General features: G+C 42.8%; 1 protein-coding gene across 5 annotated transcripts in view; it reads left to right on the top strand.

The window, feature by feature from the left end:
• The window catches only part of Ppp1r12b (protein phosphatase 1 regulatory subunit 12B), a 211,956-nt gene that overhangs the window by 86,341 nt on the left and 108,669 nt on the right, over positions 1 to 16,946 (top strand). For all 5 annotated transcript variants that reach the window (XM_052737016.1, XM_052737015.1, XM_052737018.1 and 2 more), the window contains one exon: positions 5,492 to 5,674. In XM_052737016.1, coding sequence (XP_052592976.1) covers positions 5,492 to 5,674 — 183 coding nt within the window. The remainder of the gene's footprint in view (positions 1 to 5,491; positions 5,675 to 16,946) is intronic.

Below are 16,946 nucleotides of genomic sequence, written 5' to 3'. Positions count from 1 at the left end.
CCCCCAGCTGTGCCAAACCTTGGTCGTCTTCGAATTTTCTACATCATGTCTTGTATTTAGCCAGGAACAAGTCTCATACAGCTCAGTAAAGTGCTGCTTTTCTAGTAGAGGTTTCACAGCCTTTTATCATCACCCCTAGTGTTTGGTACAGTCAGAAAGCATTTACAAACTTCTAACCCAGTAATGTTCCACTGCAGTTGAGATAGTCCTTACATCTTCAGCTGAAAACGAGCAAACAACCCCCCATGCCTTTTTTTGCCCATACACTATTACTTTGTAGACTTAAAGCTTTAAATCCTCCATAAGACGTTTTTTAATTAAATGACTGCAGCGGCCATTTTTTCCTCATATAGTTCCATTCTTTCCTTTACTTTTTTGTTGTGACTTTTTAAGACCTCCTCCACTTCTTGGGTCTTCTGGCTTTTGCAGCATTACTTCTCTCTCGTGTAGGTGGTCATGGTGCATGATTTGGGCCTTGGGTTTGCTCGGGGCTGTTTTTTCTTCTAATGAGAGTCTCTTGTCATGTATTCTACTTTCTTGTTTTTCCGTGTTGACTGCCACCTCTCCTCCTTTACTCTTCTGGATGATTGATCAAAAAATCATTCTTCAAAGAGTGATGCTTGTTTCACTCTTGGATGAGTGCCTGCTTGCTGCTGGAGACCCAGCTCTGGCTGGAGTTACCTCTCCACTTCCTGGTTGCCATGCCATCTCTCTGGCCTCCCTTTCTTTCACATGCACAATCGGGGTGGGAAGGTGGTGCTGGGAAACGGTGGGTGAGCAGCATGTCCTGAAGAAAGTGACTGTGTGCTGTTTTGCAGTGCTTCATTTGGTAAAAGTAGTGACCCCACAAGTCCCTACATTTCAGCCAATCGCAATTCATCTCCTGCTACCTCACCCATTACCATTGGTTCATCCACCTCTTGGGGCAGCCAGTGGCAGCCTGCCTCTTGCCCTGCACCAGTCAGTACAAACACTCCTGCGTCTGTCCAGCACGTCAGGTAAGGCTTTAGGCTGGAGCCGCTTGAGTGTGTCATCACAGTTACTGCTTCTGGAAACACATAGGAGGTCTGAAGCAAAGAGGCTTGTCAATGTAGAAGTAAGTTTAAACTCCTGTGACAGTACCCAGAATTTAACGAAGGTGCTTTTGTTTTGACTTTACTAGTCAGTCAGCAGTTGCTTATTGAATAACACTGAATCCATATCATTGTCTTGATGTTCAGGGGTCAAAGTGGCATGATTGCTTTCATTTCTCAACCACCTTCCCAATGTAATTACAGTTTTAAAATCAGATCCTGGATAATAAACTATATGTTAAAAATATTGCTGTATTTTACTGATTAATGTTCTAGAATCTCATATATTTAGTCTTTTGGAAGATGACATACAAACCCAGAAGAAATGCTAATCCATGTTCCAAAAACTTCCTGTAGCCTTCTGAGAATTATGCTAATTAGTATTCTTTTGGGAGCACAGTGAGACGGAGAGGTTTGTGTTTGCAGACACTATGTTCTGGGAGCATATCTTTTTGGTTTTCCATTCATCTAAAGGTTGCATGGTAGAGTGTCATTATGAAAGCACAACAGAACTTCAGTTCCTTTTTGGTTTGATTATTTTGAGACAGGGTCTCACAATGTAGGCCTGGATGACTTTGACTTCACTTTGTAAACCAGACTGGCCTTGAACTGAGAGATCTGCCTCCTAAGTGCTGCAATTAAAGACATGTACCACCACACCCAGTCGACACCCTCACATACATACTTAGTTGATACATATGTATCTATGCCTACTTGTCTCTAAGTGTATCAGATGTGTGCAGTGTCTGCTGACGCCAGGAAAGGGCATCAGGTCTCCTGGAACTGCATTTTCAGGTGGTTGTGAGCCACCTACAGTGGTGGCTGGAGCAGAACCTGGGTCCTCTGCATGAGCATCAGGTATCAAGTGCTCTCACCCAGAGCATTTCTCCAGCTATGAGCTGCACTTGGCACTACAGGTTTTTACCCTTTCCTGGGTGTTGGAGGCTGTTTTGGTTTTGCCACATGGCTTTTGAGGGTCTTGTTTTGGTAGAATGAAAGTTTAAAAAAATAGAAATGTTGGTGGTGTTGTTGCCAGAACACCTGTTATGGTGGTGCTTGGTTGATGTTTGCAAGTTTAATAGATCTCTTTCCCTGAAAAAAGTAGTCGCCATTAATTTGGTTAGAAAGAACTATTTTATAATGCATTATCATTAATACTGTTATAATTATGTAGAAATTTCAGGTTTATGACTCTAATGATAACACTGTATAGTTACATAGAAATTTACTAGATTCCCATAATAATACAGCTACATTGACATTCTGTATATTATCACTAAAGATGAAGAATCCAGACAGGAGGATGGGCATTTAACTTAGTGTTTAGCACTTGCTTAGCATGCCTAAGGTCCTGAGTTCAACCCTCAGCACTGAGGGAATCACAGAGCTGAAACTGGGGACTGTTTTGTTTTGTTTTTAAGATTTATTTTAATTATATATACAGTGTTCTGCTGGATATTTGCCTGCAGGCCAGAAGAGGGCACCAGATCTCATTATAGATGGTTGTGAGCCACCATGTGGTTGCTGGGAATTGAATTCAGGACCTCTGGAAGAGCAGCCAATGTAACCTCTGAGCCATCTGTCCAGCCCTCGGGGACTGTTATTGAACCTATTTTGTGACAGGCACTGGAAAAGGGATTTGTAGGCTGGGATTTGGTTTATTCACATGCAGCAGTAAATCCCTGTAATACTGCTTTAAGTATGAGAAGGTTTCTTTTCTTATAAGTAAGAAAGACAAGAAACAAGGCAGCACAGTAGCTTCAAAGTCATTGAAAGATCCAGTTCTTTTCTTTACATCACGGATTCTATGTCCAAGGCTTGCCTTACAGTCCAGAATAACTGCTGGAGTTCTGGCCATGGGGGCTGTATTCTGCATATGAAGTAATAGCCAAGAGGGAAGCAGACAAAGAAAGCCTCTAAATTCATACTTTTCAGAAATACTAGATCTATGCTTATGTCTCTTGGGAAATTTCCAGCATCTGACAGACCTTGGAAGATGTCAGTTTTGGGTGGGTACATTGTTGTCCCAAGAAGTACGGAGCACACAGAGCTGAAGAGATGGTTCCTTGGGTAAAGGAACTTACATTCAAGCCTGATGACCTAAATTCCATCCCTGGATCTCACATAGTCAAAGCAAAGAACTGACCCCTGCAAATCATCTTCTGACCTTTGTGAACACATCTACATGCATACAAACCCCACACCCCACAAATCAATAAATGTAAAAAAAATAGAATCTTAAAAGATGAAAAGATAATATAAAAAATATGTAGGGCACCTGTTAGGAAGGTCAGGGACAATGAGTCAGGTAATCCTGCCTTGGGCACTCATATGTTATTTATAGTTTCACAAGCAGCTCCCTGGTATATTAAGCGTTGTATGTATTTTTAGATGAGGAAAGCAAACAAAGGCTTAATCATCTGCCCAAGATCACAAAGCCATTGAGGAACTAAAGCAGGTTTTATGTCCAGATTAGTTTATGGAAAACCTACCTATTTTGTCATGGTTTGTTTACACCGAGTTTACATTTTATTCTGGGTACTATTCAGGTATTGTACAGACATTATTTTGTTTCATCATCATGAGAATTCTGCATAATGCAGCAGCATTTTCCCTGTGTTATGGATGAAGGATCAGATCTTTAAGCTGGCTGATTATTAGCACAGTGTGGTTCCATTGTGTAGTTTCTTACCCTGCTGTAGAGCTTTCCTGGCTACCCTTGAACAGTCTGCTTATGAAGTTATAACATGTTTCCAAATAATAGTAGAGTTTTATTAGGCTATAAAATAAAATCAAATCTCTGGCATTTCAACAGCCTAAGAAATTGCAAGGCAGGCAAGATGGCTCAGCAGGTAAAGGTACTTGGGACACAGGCTTGGCAACCTGAGTTTGAGCCCCAGAGCCCGTGTAAAGGAGGAAGGAGAGAGTTAGTGCCACAGAGTTGACCTCTGACCTCCTCCCATATACACTGAGCACATACACACCTATAAATAAAGCTTAAAAAAGAAATTGCAGAGAAGCCAAAATACGTTATTAACCCCAAAAGAAACTTCAGTAAGCTTTTGTTAAATATACAATTTTACTTAAGGCTTTTTGTTTCTGTTTTTTGTTTGTTTTTTGTTGAGGAGGTAGAGTCTGTTTTCCAGACAGGTCTCAAATCTTGGGTTCATGGAATTTTCCTGCTCGAACCTCCTAGTAGTTGAGAGTTACAGGTACACACACTGTTCCCAGGTTGGCACCATATTCCTTATGACTGTGCTTCTGGTTAATTTTATTAGTACTTCCTGTATACTAATAAATCTGAGAAATTAACTTTCAACTTTTCAGATGAGAAAATGAATATGCATTATCACCTTATTCTGAGATAGTAATTGCTTCTGGAGAAGTAGCTTATTTTTTAGATATAGTTTCTGTCTTCAAAAGTGTTATATTTTTATGTGTTTCTTAATGCCATGTTTAGACTTTATGATTGATTATCTCTTTTACACTTATCCTAACAATATATTTGGAAGTGAGTTTATAGCTACTTGTAAACGTTTCTGATAATTGTGAGTAGGTGAAAAACAGATCTTTAACATTCATGCTTTTCATTGCTTTTCCCATCTCTGCAAGTATCAATTTTGGATCTCTGTTACCCCAGCAACAAGCTGTGACATCACAAATGATAGCTTTTTGGGTGGAGAGCCAGTGTTGCTCCTGACTCTTTGTTAAGAAACAAAGATCTTATTTTCACATAAATGACTTTAATTACACAGCTTGCTGTTGAAGTCTGTAGTTAGGGTTACATATAGAATCCTGCTCGATTTCTTCTGCAGTTTCTTTCTTAGGCAGCTGTGAGTGTAGAGAATTAGGCACTTGGCTAAATGGACAAAGACTGCAGTTGCTGGGCTAGGTGAGAGAGAACCAAATAGACTGAGGTTGTAGAATAATTTTCAAATGGATAATTGAAGAAGACGATCATCAGATCTAGGCTGAGGACTGCCACAAAGAGTTCCCCTGCCAAGAACTGAGGGACAGGTGGAGACTAAGATCGTAAGTGATGATAGTGTCTCTCTCACCTGTAGTGAGAGCCCATCTCTGTGCATGTGTGGAGGGAGGTCAGGTGGCAATGAGTCATTTAGGACACCTGCATATGTCACTCTCTTGCCTTGTGCCACAGCTGATTTTTGTTTGTTTGTTTTTTAATCTCATGCAAAAAAAAATCTTATAAAATGTAAGTCCTGAGCAGAAGGTGTCAGACTAAATGTATAATCATACTGTTCCAATATCTAAGAGCTCAGAATTAACAAACCAACAAACAAAATCCGAGCAAGGAGGTTCTCATTAGATCTGTGCCTCTCCTTTCTCTGTGCCAGTGTTTTATTGTCTGCCGTGTGTGCCTGACCACCTCCTTTTGCTCCTGTCTTTGTTAATTTCAGGACTCCTTACAGATCCCAGGCTGACTCGGCAGCAGAGAAAGCAGCAGACGATGTCTCTTCGAGTACTCCCCTGTGTGTGATCACCAATCGCCCTGCACCCAGCACTGCCAATGGGGTTCCAGCTGCCACACTGTTCCCCTCCACTGCAACAGACTCCTCTGTGGAAGCCCGGGAGAAGAGGAGGTATGAGGCTCCTGATGCATGTGCAGGGCTCTGCTTTGACAGAAGAGACAGAGAAGTGGCTATGAAGTCCTTGACCCAAGCTCAAATAGATCTGAATTTTACTGTTCGGGGTATGTCTTACCTTGGAAGGTTTTTTCATGGTGGAGGTCTTATTTCTGACTATTTAGCATTATGTTCTGTATATAGTCAGACCTTTTTTCTATTCATCTTGTGATAATTGACAGGCATATTTTTTGCCTTTTGTGATATGGAGCTTGAAGCACAGAAAAAGATCCTTCATTTTGTTCTGAATTTTCGTGATCATTCTGTGCAGTTAAGTAATACTGTAAAGGAAAAAAAAAAAACAAAAAAAAAAACCTCAAAGGAGCAGAGCTGGGTGTATAGTTTTATGCATGTGAAGATAATACCCGGGAAGGAAATGAACGTTTATGGTGATGCGGGATTGAGGCCCGCTTGTCTGCAGCTGTTGAGATGTGCTGTGCCCCTCAGGCGAGCTTCTATCTTTTGATCCGCTTGCCTTAGCCTGCCTGAGACTAGGAGTGCAGGTGGTTCCTCCCGTGCTCTGCTCCACTGCAGTGTGTTTAGAGGGAGATTCTGAGAGAGCAGATGTGGATCAACAGGAGACGGAGTCGAGGAAGAGGAGCACTCTTTGGTGGTTAGGATTAAGAGATTGTGGCCAGTGTGACAAAAGGAAGGACTGCGGAGTGTTCTCTCCCACTTGAGGTCTCTAAGATCCAGTGTACGTGGAAGACTGAGGCTGTGGCATCACTTTCTAAGACTAGAGAAAGAGACAAACCTTTATCAAGGTTTGGATTCTTAGTTTGATTTATTTTCAGTATCCAAAAAGATATTTTTCTCTTTCTCAGTGTGTATGTGAGAAGGCAGGAAATGCTATCTAAAAGACACAGTATCAAACTTTTTAGTTATTTCTTTATTGTAACAACAACCTAAAGTACACATTGTGAGAAAGGAGGGGAGAAGTCAAGTGTATTGAAAAATATTATTTTCCTGGGTTTTTCTCTCTATAAAATTGTAAGAAAATCAATTTTCTGGACTAACAGGTTTCTGAGCCAATAGTTGTCCTCTTTTGTTTTTAAAAGAGACATTTTTATTTGTGTATATGTGGTATAGGTGCATTGTGTGTGTGTGTCTGTGTGTGTGTGCTTGCAAGTGTGTATGTGCATGCATGCCATGTGTGTTGCTGGTGCTTTTGGAGGCCAGAAGAAGGTGTCAGGTATCCTGGAGCTGGAGTTACAAGAGGTTATGAGCCTCCTGATGTGGGTGCTAGGACCCAAATTTAGGTCCTCTGGAGGAGCAACAACTGTTCTTAAGAGCTGAGTCCTTTCCCTGGCCCCCCAGTTGTCCTCTTCTAATTGACTTCCAGCCAAGTAAACAATAAGTCAGTCTTGAATGTGTAATGCTTGTGTATTTACTAGTGCACAGAGAAGTACCATTAGTTTCATCTGAGAAACTACATTTAAGAGCAATCTTTTCATTAGCAAAAAAAAAAAATCACTCTTTAGAAATGTTTCTTAGTGCAGGAGAGATGACTTAGTGGATAAAGTCTTTTGTGCCAGTGTGAGGATGTGAGCAGCAGGCATGGCGTCTCACATTCTGTGACCTCCACTTGGAGGAGACAGACAGAGGCAGTTTTGGAGCTTCCCTGGCAGGCAACATAGCCGATCCGTGACCTCCTGGATCAGAGTGGAGAAGCAGTTAAGGAAGACACCGTCTCCCCCCCCACACACACAGATACGTGTAAGCATGTACATACTCACACAAATACATACACCCACATCTTCCACACAGTGTTTCTTAGCTGAGAGAAGTAAAACAAGTTCAATTTATTAAGATTATGATCCTTGGAAAGATGGAGAAATCCTGTTTGTCTTCAGTCTGGATTGAATTTCTGCATCAATCAGAGAATCGGAGAGAGCCACTGCCTCTGGCTATCGTAACCTGCAGTGCGAAGACAGCATGGCTGCAGGTTTTGATTGGGCTTCAGTTTGGTCCGTCCACAGGTAGCCACTGAACACCGCTGCGGAATAAATAGGAAGACCAGGCTACATTTCCTGGAGAAGCAGCAACTATAAAAGCAAAGGACTAGCTGGGCATGAGTGGCACACGCCTTTCATCTCAGCACTCAGGAGGCAAAGGCAGGCAGAGCTCTGTGAGTTCCATACCAGCCAGGGACACACGGCGAGGCCCTGTCTACCTAAAACAAACAGACAGCGAACCAAACGAAAGAATTAAAAGGACTAAGCTGTGGTGTTAGTGAACTGTTGTACACTGTATCAAGATGCACGAAGAATGCGTTTTAGTGCCTTTAAGAATGGCATGCAGTGGCGCTGCAGAGGTGGCTCAGCACTTGTTGCTGTCGTAGAGGATGCAGGTTCTATTGTCAGCATGCACATGGTGACTTACAACATCCCAACTCCAGTGCAGGGGATCGGTGGCCATCTTCTGACTTCCACAGGCACCACGCATACGTGTTGCACACATACATACATTCAGGCAAATATTCACACACAAAGGATGACACTAGATAAAGAGCTGTTAGTCACGTGTTTGGTTCTGACTGTCACTGTTTTCAAAATCTTCATTGCTGTGGTTACCAGGAATCGCATGAAGCCCAAGTAGTACATGGGTGACCTAGACAAATACGATATGAGCCTACAGGAAACATATGCGCTGGTAAAAATAATTACATCTGTGATATCTACAATGGAGCGTCGTTCATCTGAAAATAGAAAGTGTTTCAAATTTCACACATATTCAAAACTGGTTTGGTTTTGTTTCTTGGAGACCAAGTCCTCCTGGCAGGTCTGGTACTTAATATATAGCCCAGGCTTGCATTGAACTAATGGCAGTCCTCCTGCCTCAGCCTCCTTCATTCTAGGATTACATATGCCACCATATCTGACTTCACATACAAAATTACTAAAAAAAAAAAAAATTGCATCAGATAATCTTCATGTTTTGTGTGTCGGGTGGATATGTCAGGTTTTGGACACTGTGACAAACATCTGAGAGAAATTATTTAACAGGAGGAAGGTTTATTTTTGCTCATGGCTTTAGAGATTACACTTCATGGTCAGCTGGTTTATTGTTTCTGGGCCTGTGGTGAGGCAGAACATCACTGTGGAAGTGTGTATGAGCAAAGCTGCTCATGTCTGGCAATCAAGAAGGCAAAGAACAAGAGAGGAAGTGGACTGGAACAAGGCAGCTCCTGGGAGCAGCCCTCCAGTGACCAACCCTGCCAATGAAGCTGTACCTGTGAATGTTGTAACTCTGCCGATCCATGAGCTATCATAATCTGGTCACTGCTCAGTTGTTGGGCCTACTAGCTGGAGACCAAGTCTTCAATACATGAACAGGTTGTGGGAGACACATCATATGAAGCATAAAATGAATCTTTTGTGTAGATATGAATTTCTTATCCCAAATAGCTCATTATGTTTATGAAAATATCTCAAAATCTGATGTGCTTCTGGTCCCCAGAAGTTTAATTAAGAGATGCTTAACCTGTACCATAAAGAAGTAGTGTGAGTTATGAACAGTGTGTTACAGAAAATGAACACTTCTCCTGGGGGACCCAGATGGCTTTCATGAGGGTGTGATGCTTAGACAGAGGTCTGTAGGATGAGTCACAGCTAGGGGAAGAACTTTTTTTTTTTTTTTTTTTTTTTTTTTTTTGGTTTTTCGAGACAGGGTTTCTCTGTGTAGCTTTGCGCCTTTTCCTGGAACTCATGTGGTAGCCCAGGCTGGCCTCGAACTCACAGAGATCCGCCTGGCTCTGCCTCCCGAGTGCTGGGATTAAAGGCGTGCGCCACCACCGCCCGGCCGGGGAAGAACTTTTTAAAAAAAAGATTTATTTTATATGTATGAGTGTTTTGCCTGCATATGGGCACCACATGTGTGCCTGGTGCCCAGGGAAGACAGAAGAGGGTGTTGGATACCCTAGAACTGGAGGTATGGAATGTGGTGAACCACCATGGGGGTACTGGGAATTGAACCTGGATCCTCTACAAGAGCAACGTGTGCTCTTAATCCCTTATCTCCAGTCCCTAGGGGACAAACTTTCTAAACAAGTTATGGCAGTTGAAAAGACAGTGTTAAGTGGAGTCGGATTCTTTGGAGAAACTGCAGGAAGGTTTTTATATCTAAGTGAAACATTGGGGGAAGAGTGGTTTTAGATGAGGCTCGCGGAGAGGATGGGAAGTAGCTTCATCATGTTAGCGTCTTCCAGCCAGTGATGAGGATTTGGGATTTCTAGGCTATGAATTATGATGAACCAGTAGAAGAATTTTCCCAACAGCTCTATAGAGACATAATACATATACCATATAACCCACGCGTTTAAAGCGGCAAGACATTGGCTGTTTATTTTATTTTTAGGCTTCTTTATTTTATTTATGTGTGTGTTTAACCTGCATGTTTGCAAATGTGTGCACCACGTGCATGCCTGGTGCCTGTAGAGATCACACGAAGGCATTAGATCCTTGGAACTGGGGTTACAGATGGTTGTGAGCCACCACGTGGGTTCTGAGAACTGGACCTGGGCACTCTGTACGAGCAGCAAATGCTCTTACCACCAAGCTATGTCTCCATCCAAAGACAGTGGTTGTAGAGTGTGGGACAATAGGTGTGACTGTTGGCACAAGGAATTTTGAACATTCTTGTTACCTGTAGGAGAACTCTTATACCTATTTCCCTCATCTCTCTATATCCCCCCTCTCCGCAACCTAAGCTACCACTGATATATTCCTAATTTCCTTATTTTCCACCTTTCATATAAATGGAAAAATGATGAGGGTTTTATGACTGGCCTCTTTCCAGTATACTTTCAATATGAATTTACTTTGAGGAAGGTATGAGGACTTTATTCCTTTTTGTAGTCCACCATTGGATATTGTTTGTCTATTCATAAGTTGATGATTGTTTCTATCTGTTGGCTATTATGAATAATGTTACTATAAACATTTGTGTGTACATTTTTATGTGGGCATATTTCTCAGTTATATACCTAGTAGTGGATTTTGCAGGCAATATGCCACTAGACAATTTTAAGCTTAGAGTATGATGAATCCTTTTTTAAAAAGTTCTGGCTTTTAAACTCCGCCTGAAGTTATTAGATAGGGAAAGAATGGGTAATAATGAGTGTGAAGTGACTAGTAAGGAGAGCGTTGTAGAAGAAAGGCACCTATAACCGAGCAGGCCTGCACTGGGATAATGATAGAAGGGATGGAGAAAAGTGAGTGGGCTAATAATATATTTATTACACTTAATAATTTGGAGGGGGGGGGAGCAGATGAATGTCATGCACGTGTATGGAGGCCAGAGGACGACTTGCCGAAGTTGGCTCTCTGCTTCCAACATGGAGTCCTGGCACTTGAACTCAGGTTGTCAGGATTGGTGGCCGAGATTATTGTTATATTTCTATGTAGCACCCCGGATGCGGAAGCTCAGCTTTTACTGTCGTCAGAAGTCATGTCAGACATACTCAGCTGAGACTTGAAGAAGAACCTATATCAAGCTAGAACTCTAGGAGGGCTGTCCAGTTCATGAGCAGTGTTCCTTGTAAGGCCTGCCTCAGAGAAATGGCAGGGAAGAGGGTCTAGTCAAGGACCTGAGCAGGGATGGAAAAGTAACTGGAGAAAACTTCTACTACACATAGAATTTGGAATCCCAAGTCAAGAATCTAACACAGAAACCGGGTCTTCACTCTTGAACGCTTAGGGTCCCGGCACAAGCATAGAGTGTTACAAGTGAGTAGAATCCTGTCCAGTGGAGACTCACATGCAGAACATCGAACAGCCATTTGTTGAAAGACTGCTATATGTCAGTCAAAAGGTTAAAATTACAACATCAAATGGAAAAAAAAGCCTTTTCATCATCTTGAGTATTGAAAGCCTATTGTGGAAAGACAGCCAAGCAAATCGAATACTATTGTGTAATTTTTAAGCTCTAGGAAAAAGAAATGTATAAATTGGAACTAGAGGGATGGCTCAGCAGTTAAGAGCACTTTCTCCTCTTGAAAAGGACCCAAATTTGGTTCCCAGCACCCACATCCAGCAGCTCATAACCTCCTATATTGCTCGCTCCAGGGGATCTGATGCCTTTTTCTAGATTCCAAGGGTACCTGCAGTCATGTACACATACCCATACACAGACGCACACATACACATTTAAAAAAATGCATAAATATCTATGATGACATGGAGGAGGGGACCCTAAATCAGACTGCGTTGGTACCTGAGAGGTGACTAGAGGCAACTGGAAATTGATAAATAGCAGTGGGAGGGTGGTGTTTTAGAGGAAACATAAGAAACTCATGAAACGAACAAGCTTTCTATTCCTGAAGCTGGGAGAAGGCAAGGCCACTGTAGTATTTCTGAAAGTGGGTTTTTTTTTTTTTATGAAAACAGATTTAAATGAAGGAAGTAGGGTGTAGCCAAATTAATTGGAAAACAATAGATTAAGCTAAGTTAAAACAGGTTTACTCAACAAGCCTTCTCTGGTCATCTGGGAAGAAGAGTGATGGCTGAGGGTGGGGTCCAGGAATGGGTAGAATGTAGCATGTACCCAGAGGGTTGTTTTCACCTTGCAGAAACTCCCAAATTTACATTGCACTGGATAGTCTTTGGAAAGTGTGGAGCTGGAGAAGTAGGCAGGAACCAGAATCAAGTCAGGTTTCGTCTGTGCTGTGTTCGGAAACTTGATCTTCTGTTCTCAGAGCTGTGAAACACCATAGCAGAATTTTCAGTAGGGGAATGACTTGATCACATAAAACATATCATTTAAGCCTTTACAGAATTAAAGGCATTTAGTTTCTTCCTATAGATAAGCATAAACTAAAAGGGAAAAAAATCAGATGTTTTGAAACAGCTAAATTTTTCTTCTGAAAGAGCATGCTGAGTGATAATTCTTCTCTTTGGAAGCTTTGGCTTTCTCTGTAATCAGCTCATTGTGGAAGTGTTTTGACGCCTGCTGGGAAACCATGGTGGAGGCCTAAGCCCTCATTCACAGGTCCAGTTTGAAACAATTAGCAGCATTGGGATAAATGGGGATTAGAAACTGGCCACAGCAAGACTTAGCAGTAGAAAGCCATCACTCAGAAATACTCTCCATTTGCCTTGAAACTGAAGCACTTACTGGGGAGTGGGACTTAGCGCCCCGTTTCCCAGTTGGCTCTCCTCAGAGGTTTTGTCTTGAGGAAGGGCTAGTGAGTGTGTTTAGGACCAGCCAAGAGTCATTTTAGCTTTATCTCACTGTCACTAGGTCTGGACTCAGTTGACTACTGACATGTGGTTAAGTGAACAGAGCCAGGTGCAAAGGATACATTATGATACCAAATAAACACAACAATGTTATAACTGGTTTCTGGGTGGGGGATTCTGGCTAATCCCCCGCTTTTCTGGAATGAAAAGGTGTTACTGTTACAATGGAATGGAAGGAAGAAGAATCAGAAAGAAATGTTCTCTGGAACCAGTCTCCCTTGTGATATGCCTGTGGAGATTGCAATAGCCAGTCAAGGTTTTCAGAATTTGTGTGTGTGTGTGTGTGTGTGTGTGTGTGTGTGTGTGTGTGTGTGTGTGTGTGTGTACCTAGGGCCTGGCCTTATTGTTCTAGGTAAGCACTCTACAACTGAATTACTTTCCCTAGCCCCTTTGTTAGCTTTATTTTTTAAAGGGGGTTGGGGAGGGACAGGGCTTGAGCTTGCTGTATAGCCCTGGCAGAACTTGGGGATCTCCATGCCTCATCCTCTTGAGTAGTTGGAGCTACAGGCCTAGCTAATTGTGTTTTGTTTCCTTCTTCCCTCCCTCCCTCCCTCCCTCCCTCCCTCCCTTCCTCTCTCTCTCTTTTTTTTTTCTTTTTGGTTTTTCAAGACAGGGTTTCTCTGTGTAGCCCTAGCTGTCCTGGAACTAGCTTTTTAGACCAGGCTGGCCTCCAACTCACGCTCACAGAGATCCACCTGCCTCTGCCTCCTGAGAGCTGGGATTCAAGGCGTGAGCCGCCGCCGCCACCACCACCACCACCACCACCACCACCACCACCACCACCACCATGCATAAGACAAGGTCTCATTCTGTAGCCTAGGCAGCCCTTCTCAGAACTGGGCTTATAGGTGTGAGCCACCATGCCCAGCTTAATTTATGGTTGTGAATACACATTTCACAACAAAATACACACTATAATACATTCTTTTTAGGGAGGGCGTGCTCATGGATTTACCAATCCCCGCTTCCCTGACAAAGCTCTCGTGCAGTCTGCTGTTACTCTCTGTCTGGAATGGAAAGGAATAGGATAGGGTCCTTGCTTTAGTGAAAGGGAATGTTGAAGCCCGAAGACCATAGAGCCTTTCACTCATCAGCTAGGCTGCCTTTTCCTCTCTACCGAACTATTACTACTTTTGAGTTAAAATAATACCCATTCGAATAAAAGTCTGATTCCAGAGCCAGCCTGTCTTGATCTGCAGTCCAGAATTCAGCACTCATCACTGTCCTCCAGTTTTGGGGTTGACCTGGGGACTATAGAAAACAGAAGGGGCATCTAGTTCTAAAGGACCAGATGATTTTACTGGCAGACTGCAGGACAGAAATGGCAAGGGGCCAGCAGTTGGCAGATAGCTCTGCAGGGATACCAGGGCCAAGTAGCAGCTGTCACAATCATGTAGTGGTCAAGTTCATTTTCCAAAACTCCAAGTTTTCCTTAGCAACAGAATATAAATAATCCTCTTGGCTAATATTAGAGTCTGATAGTGACTGTCTTGCCTGCCTTTTCTCTTCTTACATTTCCCTGGTAGATTTTTCCCTCCCCTCTAGCTGGCCCTGAATTGTATATCCCTCCCTCCCCCTTCCTCCCTTTCTCCTTCCTTCTTTCCTTCCTCCATTTTTCCTTCCTTTCTCCCTTCCTCCATTTTTCCTTCCTTCTTTCCTTCCTCCCTCTTTCCCCCTCCCTTCCTTCTTTCCTCCCTCCTTCCTCCCTCCCTCCCTCCCTCCCTCCCTCCCTCCCTTCATCCCTCCCTCCCTCCCTTCCTTCCTTTCTTCTCCTCCACCTTCTCCTTTTTTTGGCTGTAAATAGTTTGTTTCCCCAAGAGGCTAAAGTTGCTTATCCCTCCAAATAGCCCATGTTATATTCAACTCTGCTCTGCTTCTCAGGGTACGACCCATACTGGCTGAGTCATATACTCTCATGTCATCTTCTTGAATCCTCTGAAGTTTCTTTAAGCTAGGTAGTTATTCCAGTTAACATGAAGCTGTTGGCAGATTAATGTGACATCATCTTTGGAATATTAGAAACTTAAAACAAATAATCATTTTTAAAACACGTAAAACTGTCTCTAAGCTATAACAGTTCTCATTTAAAGAAGAGATTTTACAGTCTCCTAATCTCTTTCTGTTTTTGCTCTAAAATGTTTTCCTTATCTGAAAGTCTATAGCAAAGTTGAACCTACTTTTTAATTTATTGATGTAATCTTTCTTTCCTTGTGTGAATATTCAACAAGAAAAAGACAAAGTGTACATGGTAGTAAGCAAATTGTATTCCAAAAATAAAATACCATCAAACAGCATCCCAGGCCACCCAGAAATTTTCTGTGAAAGGAAGGGTCAAAGTCAGGTATAGTGTAGCACTAGGAAGGCTGAGGCAGGAGGATCAGCACAACCTTTGGGCCAGCCTGTGCCTGCCTCGAAATCCATCTCAAACAATCCAAGACTAATAAATGAGAGAAAAGAGGGACAGGCGGCGGTGGCGCACACCTTTAATCCCAGCACTCAAGGGAGGCAGAGGCAGGTGGATCTCTGTGGGTTCAAGGCCAGCCTGGTCTACAGAGCGAGCTCCAGGACAGCCAGGACTACACAGAGAAACCCTGTCTCAAAAAACAAACACAAAAAAAGAAAGAAAGGGGGGGAGGAAGGATTAATAGGTTTTCTCTCCCCCCTCCCCGTCATAATAGGTTTCTCCACCGATGCAGTAAACCAGATCAAGCCAAATTGAAAAATTTAACAACAGCTTTATTTAAGCAAAGCAACTGGTGGTGTTCTCCAGTCCCAGAGATCAAGCCCGAAGAAGCCCTGTGCCTGAACTAAAGCAGGGAGATTATATAGATTGTAGGCAAGGGGGTGATGGATGACATGTCTACCACAAGCTGGATTTGTGCCCAAGTATGGCCAAAAGCTGAGCACTTAAGGCAGGGACTAGGGCGACTGGCAACTTCAGGGGAGGAAGCTGCCATAGCCTCCAAGAATGTGGAACTGCGCTTTTTGGTGACTTCTCTTTGTTTGGAGACTCTCTGAGTGGGCGGGGTTTGGAGAGAGACAGAGAGAGAGAGAGAGAGAGAGAGAGAGAGAGAGAGAGAGAGAGAGAGAGGGAGGGAGGGAGGGAGGGAGGGAGGGAGGGAGGGAGGGAGGGAGGGGGGAATGGGGCTTTCTGGATCATGCAAGGGCAAGGATCAATCAGTATGACAACTTTCATTGTCTTGTTTTAAGAAATGACCCCAGCAACCCCATCTTCAGTAACTATCATCCTGATCAGCTATCAGCCCAACACTCACCAACAAATCAGTAAGGTGTCACTCTGGAAGATTCTTGTTTTTAAAATAGAATTTAAGATTATGCCCTAGGAGCCATGGGCCCCAGTCCTGAGGTGGCAGAAAAATGAGCTTTATTGCACCAGGCTGAAGACGGCTTGTAAACAGAATGGTCCACAGCACCTCCCTATGGTTTTTCTTTGCTTTTCTTTTTTTTCAGATTAGTCTGCCTTATGTTAAAAGACGCAGTCTCATTATGTGGCCCATGCTGGCCCTGAACTCATTGTCTTCGTTGTCTCCCAGTTTCCTGTGTGCCGGGTTTGCAGATGGACCCTCCACACTCAGCTTGAGTGTGTCTGCTTTGAAATGGTTGTAACAGTGTATTGCTCCCCAAGAACTACAGAACAGTGCAAGGCTGGACAGTACTGGGAAGTTCCCATTCAGAGTACTGTTTGAGTATTTACTATGTGATTTGGGGTAAAGCAGGTTCCCTTCCTGACCTGTGCCTTGTATGTAAAGAGGGCTTGGAATACCTTTTTGTAAGTTTGTTTTGAGGATTAGAAATAATTTATGGAAAACACAGGTATTTCACAAACTGTAAAATAATTTACTTGACAGTATTCATGTTGTTACCTGTTTTTTTAAAAATGTCTTTTATTAAGGTCTATACCTACTTCGCTAGAGCTGATGCATTTGGAAATAAGATCTACCCAAAGTGTTGTTGGTTTCTTTTACTCTTTT

The sequence above is a fragment of the Peromyscus californicus genome, unplaced genomic scaffold (assembly GCF_007827085.1).
Source record: "Peromyscus californicus insignis strain IS unplaced genomic scaffold, ASM782708v3 Scaffold_14__1_contigs__length_90479793_seg_2, whole genome shotgun sequence".
Classification (NCBI taxonomy): Eukaryota; Metazoa; Chordata; class Mammalia; order Rodentia; family Cricetidae; genus Peromyscus; species Peromyscus californicus.
Note: the sequence above shows the minus strand (reverse complement) of the source record. Positions and strands in the feature narration are given on the sequence as shown.